Source organism: Pongo abelii, chromosome 6 (genome assembly GCF_028885655.2).
Source record: "Pongo abelii isolate AG06213 chromosome 6, NHGRI_mPonAbe1-v2.0_pri, whole genome shotgun sequence".
Taxonomy (NCBI): Eukaryota; Metazoa; Chordata; class Mammalia; order Primates; family Hominidae; genus Pongo; species Pongo abelii.
Window position 1 is genome coordinate 51,541,168 of NC_071991.2, and position 17,322 is coordinate 51,558,489.

The 17,322-nt window shown below is 36.2% G+C and overlaps 1 protein-coding gene across 8 annotated transcripts in view; it reads right to left on the reverse strand.

The window, feature by feature from the left end:
* The window catches only part of BBS9 (Bardet-Biedl syndrome 9), a 483,026-nt gene that overhangs the window by 224,204 nt on the left and 241,500 nt on the right, over positions 1-17,322 (reverse strand). For all 8 annotated transcript variants that reach the window (XM_054559335.2, XM_024250181.3, XM_024250180.3 and 5 more), the window contains one exon: positions 11,199-11,294. In XM_054559335.2, coding sequence (XP_054415310.1) covers positions 11,199-11,294 — 96 coding nt within the window. The remainder of the gene's footprint in view (positions 1-11,198; positions 11,295-17,322) is intronic.

Genomic DNA, 17,322 nt, shown 5'->3' on the forward strand with positions numbered 1-17,322 from the left:
ATCTGGAAACAAAGCATGTTCAGGTATGTCCAGGCAAGCCTGTCCGCCATAAGTTAGCATGAAAATTGATCAGAATTTATCCCTGGGGAAAAAACATGGACATGATTCTCAGCAGAACACCAATAGCATGCCCAAGCTCAGCTGGCCAGAGCTGAGTTCTTGATGAGGAAAGACAAACCCAATTAGGACCTACTCCAATACCTCAGTGAAACTGCCAGGCTGAGTCTTCACTCACAGCTTACACTGGGCATGTGTGTTGTATGAAAGAAAATGGGGGATGCTGTGGGCTAACCAAGAAACGCAGCAATGCCCCAAACTCTTCCTCCAGCGAAGTCAAGTGTCTGCCTCAGCTGCCTATGGAGCTCCTTCCTTTTACTGTCCTGACAAACAAAAAAATCTCTGACAAAATGAAATGTGAACAAGTCTAAGCTTTTCTCTTCTCCTTTTATAAAAATTTGGATTACCTCAACAGGGGCCTATGAGCTCTCCGAAAGGCCCATCTCAATCCCCCATATTGGGCAAAGACTTCCCTCTCTAAAGATAAAGTGACAGAGAAACATCACGTGCAGTAGGTTCAAAGGAAAGGGACAAATCAAAGGGATGAAATTCTCTTTATAAAAGAGAGGTAATAGAAGACAATTCTTGTTTATAGTTTAAATAAGACTCAAGGTAACACTGCATCTCTTCATTTATTCAAAAAATATTGCTGAGTGATAAGTGCTAGGGAGACAATAGTGAACAACACATACATGATCCTAGTTCTCATTCTAGTGAGAAGGGCAGAAAATAAACAAGTGAATAACATATGAAACAGAACTTATGAAAATACTACGATGCAGAAACAAAGGTGCTGTGATAAAGACAAATGGGTGGCCTTTCTTGAGATGCTATGGTCGGGAAAGGCCACATTGAGAAGGTGATGTCAGTGGATAGTACTAATGGTAATAAGGATGAAAATAATACAAGCAGCCAAAATTTACCTAGCACTTACAATGCATCAGGAAATTATTATGTGCTTTTTAGGGGTTATTTCATTTGATTCATATATAATACTACAGTACTATTTTATGGCCATTTAATAAATTTTTTAATGGTTATGTAATTTTTCCAAAGTCATTCAGAGGAATTTTAAGCTAGAGCTGGGGTCTAAACTATCAATTTGAGTCTACACCTCACATTCCTAATGATTTTGTACATAAAGCCAAGAGCCGAATCAGGAACACAATCCCATTCATAATTACCACAAAAAGAATAAAATATCTAGAAATATAATTAACAAGGGAGGTGAAAGATCTCTACAATAAGAATCTACAAAAACATTACTCAGATAAATCAAGAGATGACACAAACAAATGGAAAAACATTCCGTGCTCATGGACAGGAAGAATCAATATCATCGAAATGGTCATACTACCCAAAGCCGTTTACAGATTCAATACTATTCCAATTAAACTACCAATGACAGTCTTCAAGAGCTAGAAAAAATTATTTTAAAATCCACGTGGAACAAAAAAATATAACAAATAGCCAAGGTAATCCTAGGCAAAATGAACAAAATTGGAAGCATCACATTGCCCTACTTCAGACTATACTACAGGGCTACAGTAAACAAAACAGCATGATACTGGTAAAAAACCAGACAAATCGACCAACAGAAGAGAAGAGAGAGCCCAGAAATAATGCTGAACACCTTCAACCATCTAATCTTAACAAAGCTGACAAAAACATGCAAATGGTGCTGAAATAACTGGCTAGCAATATGCAAAAGATTGAAACTGGACCCCTTCTTTACAAAAATCAACTCAAGATGGGTTAAAGACTTAAATGTAAAACCCAGATCTATAAAAACCCTGGAAGACAACCTAGAAAATACCATTCTGGGCATAGGAATTGGTAAAGATTTCATGACAAAGACACCAAAAGCAATTGCAACAAAAGCAAATATGACAAATGGGATCTAATTAAACTAAAGAGCTTTTGCACAGCAAAAGAAACTATAAACAGAGTATACAGATGACCTACAAAATAAGAGAAAATATTTCTAACTATGCACTGGAAAAAGGTCTAATACCCAGAATCTATAAGGAACTTAAACAAATTTACCAGAAAAAAAAGCAACCCCATTAAAAAGTGAGCAAAGGATATGAACAGACACTTTTCAAAAGAAGACATACATATGGCCAACAAGCATATGAAATAATACTCAATATCACTAATAATTAGAAAAATTCAAATCAAAGCCAAAATGAGATACCATGTCACACCAGTCAGAAATGTTAATATTAAAACTAAGTCAAAAAATAACAGAGGCTAGCAAGATTGCAGAGAAGAAAGAATGCTTATACACTGCTGGTGGGAGTGTAAATTAAGTTCAACCCTTGCGGAAAGCAGTGTGGCAATTCCTCAAAAAACTAAAACATAACTGCCATTCGAGCCAGCAGTCCCATTACTGGGTATATACCAAAAGGAATATAAATCGTTCTACCATAAAGATACATGCACACATATGTTCATTGTAGCAGTATTCACAATAGCAAGGACAAAGAATCAACCTAAATGTCCATTGACAATAGACTGGATAATGGAAATGTGGTAGGGATACATCATAGAATACTGTGCAGCCATAATAAAGAACATGATCATGTCCTTTGCAGAAACATGGATGAAGCTGGTGGCCAATATTCCTAGCAAACTAATGCAGGAACAATAACAACAACAAAAAAATATTGCATATTCTCACTTATAAGTAGGAGCTAAATAATGAGAACACATGGATACAAGCAGAGAAACAAGAGACACTGGGGCCTACCTCAGGGTGGAGGGTGGGAGGAAGGAGAAAATCAGGAAAAAATAATTATCAGGTACTATGCTTAGTACCTGGGTGAGAAAAGTAATCTGTACAGCAAACCCTCATTACATAAGTTTACTTATATAACAAACCTGCACATGTACCCCTGAACCTAAAAGTTTTTTTAATGTAAAATTCATAATAAACATTTAAAAAGGTGTGATATTTTCAGTAACTTTAAATTTTTAGTTTCTGTTTCTCTCATTTTTTCATCAACATATACAGAAGAAAAATAAAAAACAATTTTTCTGGAATAAAAAATTTACCATTAGGACGGGCACAGTGGCTCACACCTGTAATCCCAGCACTTTGGGAAGCTGAGGAAGGCAGATTGCCTGAGCTCAGGAGTTCAAGACCAGCCTGGGCAACATGGTGAAATCCCATCTTTACTAAAATACAAAAAATTAGCTGGGTGTGGTGGCACACACCTGTAAGTCCAAGCTAATCAGGAGGCTGAGGCAAGAGAATCAGTTGAACTGGGAGGCAGAGGCTGCACTAAGCCAAGATCGTGACTGCACTCCAGCCTGAATGACAGAGTAAGACTCTGTCTCCAAAAAAAAAAAAAGAAAGAAAAAAAGAAATTTGCAATTAGTCTTGGAATTTATAAGCACAACAACATTTTTTGCTTTTTTTAGATTACCAAAAATCCAAAGAATCAATGAGTCCAAGATTTATAAAGTATTATTTTGATTACTAAACATTTTCTCAGTGTTAGTACTCCAAGATGGTTAATACTATCCCTGGAGACTTTCCAGAGTTTATATTTCATGGAGGGAGAAATGAATTTTTCCATTTATAATATAACATAAAAGAACCTGTATTTTAAAATGTGCCCTTAAAATATTAGTAATAAAAATAGCTGTCAAAATGAACATTCAATTTGTTTATTTCTTTTCTTTTGTATCTTGCAATAGTAGCTCAGTGGAAATAACCACTTCAGTTTCCAAATAAAATAAATTTAGATGATCAAAGCCTAGACAATTTCCATAACACTCTATTACAAATGGAGAAAAGAATATATTTAATTAAGGAAAGTACAAAAATGCATCACATCAGTCTTTATGTGTGTCAGAACATCTTCTCAAGTTCATCAATATAATGCTTGTATTCATATCATAAACAGTGAACTATACAATTCATGCTATTTGGAAATTTTGAAATGTGAGACAGAAAAGCAGATGAATGCTTTTTAAACCAAAATGTTGAGGAAATAACATAAACTATTTCAGTAGGTTTTTTTTTTTTTTTTTTTTTTTGAGACGGAGTTTCACTCTTGTCGCCCAGGCTGGAGTGCAATGGCATGACCTCGGCTCACCGCAACCTCCGCCTCCTGGGTTCAAGCGATTCTCCTGCCTCAACCTCCCGAGTAGGTGGGATTATAGGCAGGTGTCACCATGCCCAGCTAATTTTGTATTTTTAGTAGAGACGAGGTTTCTCCATGTTGGTCAGGCTGGTCTCTAACTCCCGACCTTAGGTGATCCACCCACCTCGACCTCCCAAAGTCCTGGGATTACAGGCGTGAGCCACCGCGCCCGGCCTTTCGGTAGGTTTAACATTTTAAATATACAACCTCTTCAATATTAGCAACTAAGGATGGTTTCTCAACGCTTACTTCTCAACAGGCTTTTTCCAAGCTAGATTTATATAATATTCTCACTGTCACTTGATAATATTGCTAAGAAATTTTAAAATAAATATTAACAGTAATATTACATTGCTAAATCACCATATAAGTTAAACTATTCTCAGGGGCATGAGGTGGGTATCAGTTGACCTTAGATTTGGTCGTTATACTTGTCCCTAAGTTTCCTGATCTCATTAAAGGACTGTCACAGAGACCTTACCACATGAACTTTCAGCACACAAGAAAATTCACTAATCCTTTGAAACCTCATGCTTTATCAAGCATCAGGATATACTTTCCCCTCTTCCTAGAATGACCTCCATTTGATAGTCTCCTACTCCTTCCTCAAGACCCTCTACAAATAAAATTTCTATGGAGTTTCAATCCTTTAGGATATAACAGCACTAAAAAACATGCTTCTATAGGCACATCAAGCATTCTATTATTGGTTCTCTTTACCTGTTTGTCTCTCCCATTAGTGTAGGAGCTCCACAAGAGCCACAACAGTGTTTATACTTAACATGTCTGCTGAACGAAAAAGAAATAAATGTATTGTCTACCAAGATGAAGTAAAATAATACTCCCACTTCCTTTTTCTCCAGGTATTTTGTATAACACAGTTCAAGATCACATATGCTTTCTTTTGGAAGATGCAAAAGAAATCCTATTTCAAGGTCCAACCATTTTTCACGTATGTAACTACAATCCTTCTATTACACCTGAAAGCAAAATAATCAAAATGGACCAAAAAAAGAATTTTTAAACTTGACCTTATTCAATTCAATCACTCTTTCTAGCATGTTAAAAATCTTTCAGGATATTGAAACATCCGATGTATTAGTTACCTTTTCCATTTTTCAAACACCTACCTGAGGCTATACCAATTTGCTACACATTAGGTATACTTTATCCAAAATGCTCAGGACCAGAAGTGTTTTGGATTTCAGATTTTTTCAGATTTGGGGATATCTGTATTATATACTTAAGCAGTTTGGCATTCCAAATCCAAAAATCCAAAATCCAAAATGCTCCAAACTTATAAACTTTTTGAGCACTTTGGATTTTGAATTATCAGATTTGGGATGCTTGACCTGTATTTGCAATTTGTCAGTGTCACTTTGTGACATTGAGAGTATGTGTCTATTCAGCATTCTTTGCAGATTATCAACTTAGCAAGACACAGCATTCTAAGTTGAAAATTCCCTCCAATCTTGGAGAAAACTTCTATGTTGTCTTCTATCATCGAATTATTTTGATGAAAAGCTAAATGCCATCTTGATTCATATCCCTTGAGTAACTTGTTTTTTTTCTTTCTAATCTTTAAGAATACGCTCCTCAGTGCTCTAAAATTCCACAATGATTTGTCTGAGAGGGAGAGAGAAAGAGAGAGTGTGCGTGTACTTTCTCATTCATTGTGCTAAGCATCAAAACAATACAAAAGATCAACAAAACAAAGAGCTGGTTTTTTGAAAAGATAAAGAAAATCAAACAAACCTTTAGGCTAAAAAAAAAAGAAGGAAGATCCAAATAAAAGAAAAAGTAGAAATTATATCTGATACTACAGAAATACAAGGAATCATTAAACTGTTATGAACAATTACATGCCAACAAACTGGATAACTTACAAGAAATGATAAATTCCTGGATACATAAACCTACCAAGATTGAACTAGGAAGAAATAGAAAATCTGAACAGACCAATAACAAGTAAGAAGATTGAATCAGTTACACAAAGTCTCCTACCAAAGAAAAGCCCAGGACTTGAGGGCTTCACTGCTGAATTCCATCAAACATTTAAAGAGGAACTAATAACAATTCTACTCAAACTATTCCAAAATATCAAAGAGAATGGAATACTTTCAAATTTCAATCTATGAGGCCAACATTATCCTGATAACAAAATCAGACAAGGACATAACAAAAGAAGAAAACTACAGGCCAGTATCCCTGATGAACAAAGATGCAAAAATCCTCAACAAAACCCTAGCAAACCAAATTTAACACAGCACATTAAAAAGATCATTCACCATGATCAAGTGGGATTGATTCCAGGGATGCAAGGATGGTTTAACATAAGCAAATCAATAAGCATGACACATCATATTAACAGAATGAAGGGCAAAAACCATATGATCATTTCAACAGATGCAGAAAAAGCATTTGACAAATTCAACATCCTTTCATGATTTAAAAAAAACTCAATAAATTAGGTACACAAGGAATGTACCTCAATACAAATAGGCCTTTTCAATATCCACAACTGTGATACCTCATTTTCTTGAAATCTTTGTCCTCATTGGTCTTCTCTCCACTTTAGCAATCCACTCCCCCAATGATGAGCTTGCCATTATCAGAATCTGCAATCTCTCTGAACTCTTGTTCTCAATATCTGATCCATTCTCTGACCACTACCTTTTTTTTCCTTTTTGTTTTTTTTAACCTAGTTCACTTGCTCTATAACTCCTACTACTTTACTTCCTCAAACTTTCAAGAATTTTGATCAGGTGAACCCATTAATTTTTCACCATGTATCAGTTTTCTCTAATCGTCACCAATTTCCTCACCATCTCAGATTTGGTAGTCCATTATGATAATCAGTCTCATTAAAAACATTTTATCTGTAATTCTGTTTTAAAATCTGAGCCCTGTTTTTAGTTGCTTAGATGCTGATAAACAAATCACTTCCAGGGAAAATCACCTAACAAGGATGGCTGGTTTCAATTCATAACGTAGGATCTCAAACTCCAGATGGAAATTCCACAATGCCTGTTTCCCTCATGAGTTTGCTTTCTTATTTTCACACTATTTTTTTCAGATTTATACATCTTCAAAGTTCCTTTATCTCTCCACCAACAAATCTACAAAGTCTCCCTAGGTGTACATACGATCCCTCCTGTTACAGAGAAGTTGCAAAGGCCTATTCCTCAACCCCTCCCACTAGCTTCTGCATCCCATCCCCTCTCTCTTCTTCACGGACTTATGATCCACTTCTCTTTCCTGATCATCAACCTCTCCCACTGAACTTAATCATTTAAATTAATGTTCAAACATGTTCTAATATTGCTCATTTAAAAACAAAATACACACCTCCTTCATCCTCCATCTCAATTCTGAGTTACTGAAATCCTTATTGAAAACACTACATACTGAAATCTTGCAAAACTAGATACTCAAATTTTATCCTTGGATCAGGCTGCAGCTTAGACCACACTGATTTGGGCTCAGGGAGAATTATATTTAATAAATGGAGTTTTATCATTATTTTCTAAAGTTCTGTGAAATTTGTTTCTCATAATTACGTAAGTATAATCTTTATAATTATATAAACTATAGAGATATTATTGAAGGAATTGTCTTTTTGAATATTCATAAGGGAAATTTCATCTTTGACTCAGCATCAGTAAAGGGTATGCATCTCCTCAACAAAAGGTTTAATATTTTGAACACTCTGAAAATGGAAACAAAATGATTTCTTATTATTTTAGGTGACTAGCACCTTTTTGATCATACAGTATGTATTTCTGAGTATTAATCTTATTTCTACCTTTATTAGTTTCCTGCCCCGATTTTCTCTTTCTGTTTTCTTGAAATACTTATTTTCTCTTTTCATATTTTGGATACTTTTAAACTCTTCTAAATTCCTTAAGAAGCAAGTAGAACAAGGCAATGTACAAATAGAGACAAAAGATAAAAACAGAACCAGAGAGAGGCAAGACCAAGAAAAGTATAGAAGCAAAAAGGGGCAGGAGAGACTGGGGAGAGAGAGCTAGCAGTGTTTGTTGTATATGGTAATAAGTCCCTATGTGGATCTGGACCTTAGGAAACCAGCATAAGAATATATACATATTTAGATAATAGCATATTTTTCTGAAATCCCATTATACTGAATCACTCGAAATTATAGATATCCATGCAGAAATATTTTGCAATTATAAAAACATTTGATCTCACAAAATTAGAACTTCCCTATTATTTTCAATTTAGGACTGTGGTAACAGTTTTCGGAAATGTTGCTAGCATATTTTTCCCAAATTTAAGCACTACTTTTTTTTTTTTTGAGACAGGGTCTCACTCTGTTGCGCAGGTTGGAGCGCAGTAGTGCAATCTCAGCTCACTGCAGCCTCAACCTCCCAGGCTTAAGTGATCCTCCCACCTCAGCTTCCAGAATAGCTAGGACTACATTCATGTACCACCACAACTGGCTAATTTTTTTTTTTTTTTTAAGTAGGGACTAGGTCTCACTATGTTGCCCAGGCTGGTCTTGAACTGCTAGGCTTAAGCGATCCTCCCACCTTGGCCTCCCAAAGTGTTGGGATTAAAGGGGTAAGCTGCTACACCCAGCTACTATCCTGCTTTCTAAAAATATAATCCTACTCAGTTCCCCAGGGAATTTGGTTTGGTGTCTGAGACAATGAGCTACACCTTACTTTTCTCTTGTTTGCTTTGACTGGTCTATACTGAATCAGAAAAAGGAACTAAAATCACCATACAGCATACATGAAGCCTTGGTTGATTACCAAGCAGGTTTTAAAAAGAGATGAATACACAGAACCCACAGAAAATACTATCCAAGAGCCAAGGATAATTCTATGTGACTTACGAATCATTTGACTGTTTACTATGGAAGACATACTAGGTTCTTTCCATTTGTAGGATTTTTCTGTAAAGCAGATTGCTGGACTATAATTAATACTAGGTACCTTTCAAAAAATGAAAAATGTCAAACACAGATTGGGTACAAATTAGTTCATTCCTTTCTTAGGAATGAATACTCTGATAAAGCAGTAGCAGCACCAACATCTGCCTCAATCCCAGAAAAGTACACTGTCTTTATACCTCTCTCTCTCCATCACCATAGGCATCTCCTAGGTAGGATTCTGTGTGTCACTGTAGCCAAAAACCATCATAGAATCGTAATGACTATTATTCAGGTTTCAATTTACACAGTTCATTTGGCTCCTTGTTTAAAAGGTCCTGTCCTATTCCATTATTTGATTTTGTCTACCTACACTATGGCTAAGTCAGGGAATTGCCATACATTCAGATAAAGAGAATAAATCAGATATATAATTGATTTTTGGTAAAATTTAGATAGCAGTAAGGTAATCATGGGCAACATCAGTGTTCTACTTGTTGCTTTATATTAAAAGTTATAAATAAAATACATTAGGATATAAATATCTTCATTTGCAAAAATTTTTGCCTTTTTTAATGGTCTCAATTGCAGATTCATTATACAGCACTATCAACTGCAGTCAAACAAATGTGTACAATTTCCCAAACAAATGTTGTCACAACTTTTTTAGTTTAACTAAGGATAACTGTTAAACTAAGAGAAATGCACCAAAATGGTTCTACCATCCAACTGGAGATTAAAGCTAATCAAAGCAAAATGGTGCTATGTATTTACAGTTAGCAATATTGAACTATACATTTGAAATTTTGTTGAGAGGATAGATCTCATATTAAGTCTTCTTATCAAAATAAAATGATTTGTTTTTTAAAAAACGATGCCAATGTAAAGAATACTGCAATCATGACCAATTAGAAAAATCATGAAAACAAAGAATCTCCTCTTTCTTCTCAGAGTTGTTATTTCTGTGACCTATTATTGAGTCTTCAATAGTATCTGAGTCTATTTTACCAGTCACCAATTGACATATTCCAGAAACTATTATGATTTTAGCCATAAAAACATTGTTACAGTTTCTAAATGGGATGTCTGTTCCTCCTGCTAATACTTTTCTTTTTCAAAAACAGATGGCCTTATTGTACTCTTATTATTAGAAATGCAATAACCAACTACAACTGCAAGTGCATGGGTAGAAAGTGAAAGCTCACCAGAAAAACTAGAGATTTTTTTTTATTGGAATGTCCTGAGCCAGACTATTTCAAGGGGGTATGGGGGTGTGTGTGTGTGTGTGTGTGTGTGTGTGTGTGTGTGTGTGTGTGTGTGTGTGTGTGTGTGTGTGTGTGTGTGTGTGTGTGTGTGTGTGTGTGTGTGTGTGTGTGTGTACTTTTTTCTCTCAATACAAATTCGTTAAACACTTCCTTTCTTAATATCTTACTTTCTTTCCATGAAGGTGTGTATAACTTAGTAAGTTCAGTAGCTTCAATATACTACATATGTCAAGAGCTAGTTTTACATTGACTAGTTTCAACTATTATTCTCACATACATAAAGCAACCAAATCAATAAAGCATATTTAAATTCAAACTTGACTATATAGTTACTACACCTTTCTGCCTATTGAAATTACACTCAGCAAAAGCTATCCACTTTCACTGTCATCTTTGCCAATGTCCAAAAGGAATAAACAAGAATATATGCAAACAAAAAAATTCCAAGTTCTAGGAGTTCCCAAATCTAGTTCACCATATACCTACCTCAAAAATATTTTTCATTTCTTTATATTCCTCTCTTAGACTCTCCTTAGCTCCAAGACAAAAATTACATACACTCTGATAAAGTGAATATATCAGTTACATATCTGATTTTTGGTGAAATTTAGATCATGGTAAAGTAATCTTGGGCAACATCAGTGTTCTCTAATAAAACACAATCCTAACCTCATAACTTTCACATCCTATCTACTTAATATCATGGCTTTTACTGAAATCTAAATGAACATCACCCTTTGCAGGAATTATTGATGTGAGTATCCTCTGTGATATGGTATCCTTAGAAAAAAATTTAAAAAGCAGTAATAACATGGTTTTACTTACGAGAAGTTTTGGAAGCAAGAAGAGTAACTCGAGCACCTCCTAAGAAGTGAAAACCCATTACGTTCACCTGATCATCATCTGACTCACTGGCAAAACCTACAAAGAAAAGAGAGAAGTCACTTTATGTAACCAGAAGGCAAAATTAACACATTTGAAATAGAAACCTTAGTTGAATGATGCGTGTTTTTTATGTCACTAGTCATGTATAAACTCCATGTGTGAGCTATAATATATTCACCTTGATTTCCATAGTAGCTTCCAATTAATGAAATTTCTGCCTTACACTAAAACTCTGGAGTCATTTAATTTCATTTATTCTAATGGTTGATTCCAGATATGAGACAGAACACACGCAAGATGAACTTAGAATATCTTTTCACGCCAGATAGCAAGGAAGCTATTACTGAGCCAGTAGGGTTTTATGAAAACAACTTGAAAGCCAGCTTAAAGAGACTACTACTGGCCAGAGATAAAAATATTAGGGTATCAGAGAAAATAATAATTGCAATAGAGTAAAACACATCAAATATGTTTAAAGGCATGAGTTCATACAGAGACTTAAAAACAAAATAAAAACAAACGGTCACTATTGGATGATCCTAGAGAATCAATACTATTTATTTTAAGCTCTATTTATTTAAAATATTTTAAAAATTAGTAATAAAGGGAAAGAACCAAGCATTTATCCTGAAAACCCTACTCAAACTGCACCATATAACAACTACTAAAGGAAAGGTTCTCTCTGTAGAAATATTCCAGCTAAAAAATGAAGAAAGTGTGAAAGAAACAGAATATTTATTTTTCAGCCTGTAGTGAACTAATAGATCTCAGCATTGAATATCAATGGCTGTTGCCATCACACACAAAAAAAGACAAACAAATATTATGTGCCCTCTGTCTGCTGAAAGTCTACACTACCATCCATGAAGAACTCCGGCCAAAATAATCAATCTTGACTCTGATAGCTGTAGATCCAACTTACCAATTTACAGACAAAGTGACAGAGAAAAGAAATATTAGGCCAGGCGTGGTGGCTCACGACTGTAATCCCAGCACTTTGGGAGGCCGAGGTGGGCAGATCATGAGGTAAGGAGATCGAGACCATCCTGGCTAACATGGTGAAACCCCATCTCTACTAAAAATACAAAATATTAGCCGGGTGTGGTGTGCCGGGTGTGGTGGCATGCGCCTGTAGTCCCAGCTACCCAGGAGGCTGAGGCAGGAGAATCGCTTGAACCCAGGAGGTGGAGGTTGCAGGAAGCCAAGATCGTGCCACTGCACTCCAGCCTGGGCAACAGAGTGAGACTCCATCTCAAAAAAAAAAAGAAAGAAAAGAAAAAAAAGAAACATTAAACATCATCACAGGGGTAAAGGATGTCACCAAGATGGTGAAGTAGGGGACTCCAGTCTTCATCCCCAGCAAAAAAATTAGAGAGAGAGACAGACAACTATTCAAAAACCATAATAGCCCTATGGGAGCTCAAGGGCCCATTTAAGAAGCTGCAGCAAAACGGAACAAATGGCTGGTTATATTGGCATACCTAAGATGCCTACAGACGGCTAGTGACAAAGAATAAAGGCAACAGCCTATTGGTGACAGTCGTGGAGTGGGAATTTCCATGGTTCCCAGCAGCCTGCTCCACAGAAGACACCAGCATCTTTTGCCACTGAGGTACCCAACAGCCATTTCCACCAGGGAACCTCAGAGAGGAAGGCATGGCTCTATATTCCCTTGCTCAAGAAGTAGCTGCTGTTGTACCACCTCAGAACCAAAACCACCACCTCTCCAAACCTTGCACATTCCCCTAACCCCCAGGCCACAGTCACTTCATGAATGTGTATACTTCAGACACTGGCTCTGTGGCTGCACTATGCCCATCCATGTCTCAGATACCAGAGCTACCACCAGAGTGAGCCAGCTCACACTCGAGGTCCTACAGCTAAGGTCTCTCTGCGTATTCCTATGGTTCAGTCATTACATCACCTGCCATAGAGGACAAGGTCCCATCCTGTACCCCAGAGCCAGAGTAACTGCACACATCCATGCTCCCATCTCGGGCTCCCCGGCTGTTTCATAAACACTAATGCCTCACATACCATCACCAACATAGCAATGGTGGTTCCTGTGCCCCAGGCACTGGTGCCATTACCACCCAAAGCTCAGAACCAAAGTCCCTTTACACATATCCATACTTCAGGACTTGGCTCCATGGCATCTCCATAGGTGCCACTCATCAGGCACTGGAAACTGGCCCACAAGCCAGATACAGTGCCAAGAGGGATCCCCTTGGCCATGATTTCCCTGCTGGGAGAAAAAGAGATTGGGAGTACCCTAGCATCCACTGCCATTAAAGATCCCAATAGCCCTCACTATTGCTGAGAACACTCACAGAGTTGGCAACTGAGGATACCTGCAATCTTAACCAACACCAACCACAGCTAAGAGAGCTGCACACAGTTTACATTGTTATGCCTTTTCCAGGGCCAGAACCTCTACATCTCATACTGCCAGCACTCTTGACCCTTCCATAGAAGAAGGTCTTTCGCACCAAAATCAGCACACAAAGTTAGAAAGAGGAGACTGATCCACCAAATGTGCCAGCATCAAAGTATGGCAACAAGAAACATGAAAAACAAAGAAGACATACCCCTACCAAAAGAACACAATGATTTCCCAGTAGCTGACCCCAAAGAAATGGACATCTACAGGTTAACAAAGAATTCAAAATAATTGTTTTCAGGAAGCTCAAAAAACCAGGAAAAAAAAAAACAGAGAAACAAAACTCAGAAGAATAACAAGTTTGGGAGCTGAAAAAATACAATGAATGAAATGAAAACAGCTGGGCGCAGTAATCCTAGCACTTTGGGAGGCCAAAGCAGGCACATCATTTGAGCTCAGGAGTTCGAGATCAGCCTGGGTAACAAAGTGAAACCTTGTCTCTACAAAAAAATAAGAAAATTAGCCAGGTGTGATGGCATGCACCTGTAGTCCCAGCTACTTGGGAGGCTGAGGTCGGAGGATTGCTTGAGCCCAGGATGTCAAGGCTACAGTGGGCCATGATCATGCCACTGCACTCCAGCCTGGATGACAGAGCAAGACCCTGAGAGAAGAGGGGAGGTGAGAGGAGAGGGGAGGTGAGAGGAGGGGGAGGAGGACAGGATGGGAGAAAAGGGCACAGGGGGAGGGGGGACGGATGGGAGAGGGAAGAGGAGGGGAGGGGAGGGGAGGGTGAAGGAGGAAAATACAAGGAAGAACATCAAAAATAGAACTGATTAAGCAGAAGAAAGAATCTGTGAACTCAAAGTCAGATTATTAGAAAATACAGTGAGAGGAGGAAAAAAATGAAAGGAAAGAAGAAAGGCTGCAAGATTTAGAGAACAGTATCAAGCAAAACAATAAGAGAAAACCTTCCAAATCTGGAGAGAAGTATAAATATCCAGATATAAGAAACTCATGACATCAAAACATAAAATGTGGGGGGATGAAGTAAAAATTATTCACATAACTGTAGAAAAAAACTAAATTACAGATCAATTTCTCTCATGAATATAGATAAAAAAAATTCTAAAATACAGTTTGGCAAATTAAATCTAAAAATATAGTGAAAAGATAATATATCATGACCATCTATAATTTATCTCAAGAATGCACGGTTGGGCTAACATTAAAAATTAATCAATGTAATCCACCATATTTAACCAAATAAAGAAGAAAACGATAAGAATGTCTCAGCTGATGTAGAAGTAGTCTTGAAAAAATCCAATATCCATTCCTGATTACAGTCTCAGTAACCTAGGAATAGAAGGGAACTTCCTCAACCTGGTAAAAAAAAAAAAAAAAAAAACTAAAAAATACTTATAGCTAAAACATACTTAATGGTGAAAGACAATGTCTGTTCTCACCATTTCTATTCAACATTATCCCAGAAGTTCTAGCCAAGGCAAAAAGCAAGCAAAAACAAACAATCCAGTTGGAATGGAAGAAGTAAAACTGTTTTGATTTGCATGTAACATAATCATCTATGTAGAAAATCTGACTGATTAAATCTACAAAAATGCTAATAGAGCCCACAAATGGTTTAACAATGTTGCATGATACAAGATTGATATAAGAAAATCAATTGTAAGCCAAGCAGGGTGGCTCACGCCTGTAATCCCAGCACTCTGGGAGGCCAAGACGGGTGGATCACCTGAGGTCAGGAGTTCAAGACCACCCTGACCAATATGGTGAAACTCCATCTCTACTAAAAATACAAAAATTAGCCAGGCATGGTGGTGTGTGCCTGTAGTCCCAACTACTTGGGAGGCTGAGACAGAAGAATTGCTTGAACCCGGGAGGTGAAGGTTGCAGTGAGACGAGATTGGACCACTGCACTCCAGCCTAGATGACAGAGTGAGACTCCATATCAAAAGAAAATAAAATAAATTGTATTTCTATGTATTAACAAAGAACAATCTGAAATTGAAATAAAACAAAATAGCATAAAAATATATGAAATAGGGATATATCTGACAAAAGATTTGTAAAACCTGTACATGAAAAACTACCAACCCTCACAGAGAGAAACAAAATAGACCCTAAATAAATGAACGATGGTCTGCACTTTCATCTTAAGAAACTAGAATACAGAGAGAAAATTATACCATGTTCAATATTGTTAAGATATCGGTTCTCTCCAAATTGATCTATGGAATCAATACAATCACAATCCCAATCAAAATCCCAACAGCCAGTTTTCTTTAATTTAGAAGGTGATTCTAAGATTCATATGAAAATGCAAAGGACCTAAAATATCCAAAACAACATTGAGAAGAATAAAGTTGGAGAAATTACACTACTTGACTTCAAGACTTATTATAAATATAGTCATCAAAACACAATGTTATTGGTATATAGCAATAGACAAAGATATCAATGGAACAAAATTAAGAAAGCAGAAATACACCCACATAAATGTGGTCAGATGATTTTCAACAAAGTTGAAAAGGCAATTCAGTGGAAAAGGATAGTCTGAAAAATAGTGCTGTAACAATTAGACACCCAGATGCAAAAACATGAATTTCATCCATCCCTCACATCACACATAAATATCAGCACAAAATGGGGAAGAGACTTAAATGTAAAGTTTAAAACTAGAAAACTTCTACCAAAAAAAAAAAAGAGAGAAACTTTGCAACCTTGGATTAGGAAATATCTCTTAGATGTAACAGTAAATTTATGGTCCATTAAGAAATTGATAAACAGGGGGTTTATCAAGATTAAGAACTTCTGCTTTTCCAAAGATTCTGTTAAGAAAATCAAAATACATGCCACAGACTGGGAGAAATTATTTGCAAATCACATATCAAATAAAGGAATAAAAAAAGACAGATGAAAAAGAACACATACTATATAGTTCCATTTTATAAAATTCTAGAAAATGCAAATTAATCTCTAGTAACAGAAAGCAGATCAGTGGTTGCTTGGGATGCAAGATAAGGAATTATTAATAGACAAAAGGAAACTTTTGGCAGTGATGGATATGTTCAGCATCTTAACCGTTGAGATGGCTGCACAGATAAATACAGAAATCAAACTTTTCAAAACTATACACTTCAAATGTGTAATTATGGTACAAAAGTCATACTTCAATTTAAGCTTTCTTAAAAGCACAAAAATATGCACTGAAGCTGTGTTTGAGAATAAAAGAATGTATAAAAACGTACCAGAAAAAATAAGCAAGTATTTTATAATCTTAGAATAGAGATCATTGCAGGCATAATATGAAAACCTGAAACTATGAAGAAAGCAATTAAGAAATTTTACTACCTAAAAATATAAACCTTAAAAGAAGGAATTAAAAGAAGAAATGCAAGAGTTAAGAAAAATTAAACATACAAGAAATTCAAGTTAAAAATGAAATGTCATTTTTTACCTAATAATGTCAAAAATTTAAAAAGATTTAATGAATCCAGCTGCTATCATGCGCATGAACCTTGATGCTGGGAGTATAACGTGATACAATTTTTCAAAAAGGCAGCTGGTATTTGAATAAAGTTTTCAAATATGCATACCCATTAACTCAAGCATTTGTCTCCAAAGAATTTCTCCTAAGAGAAATAGAGAAGTACAAAAAACTGATAT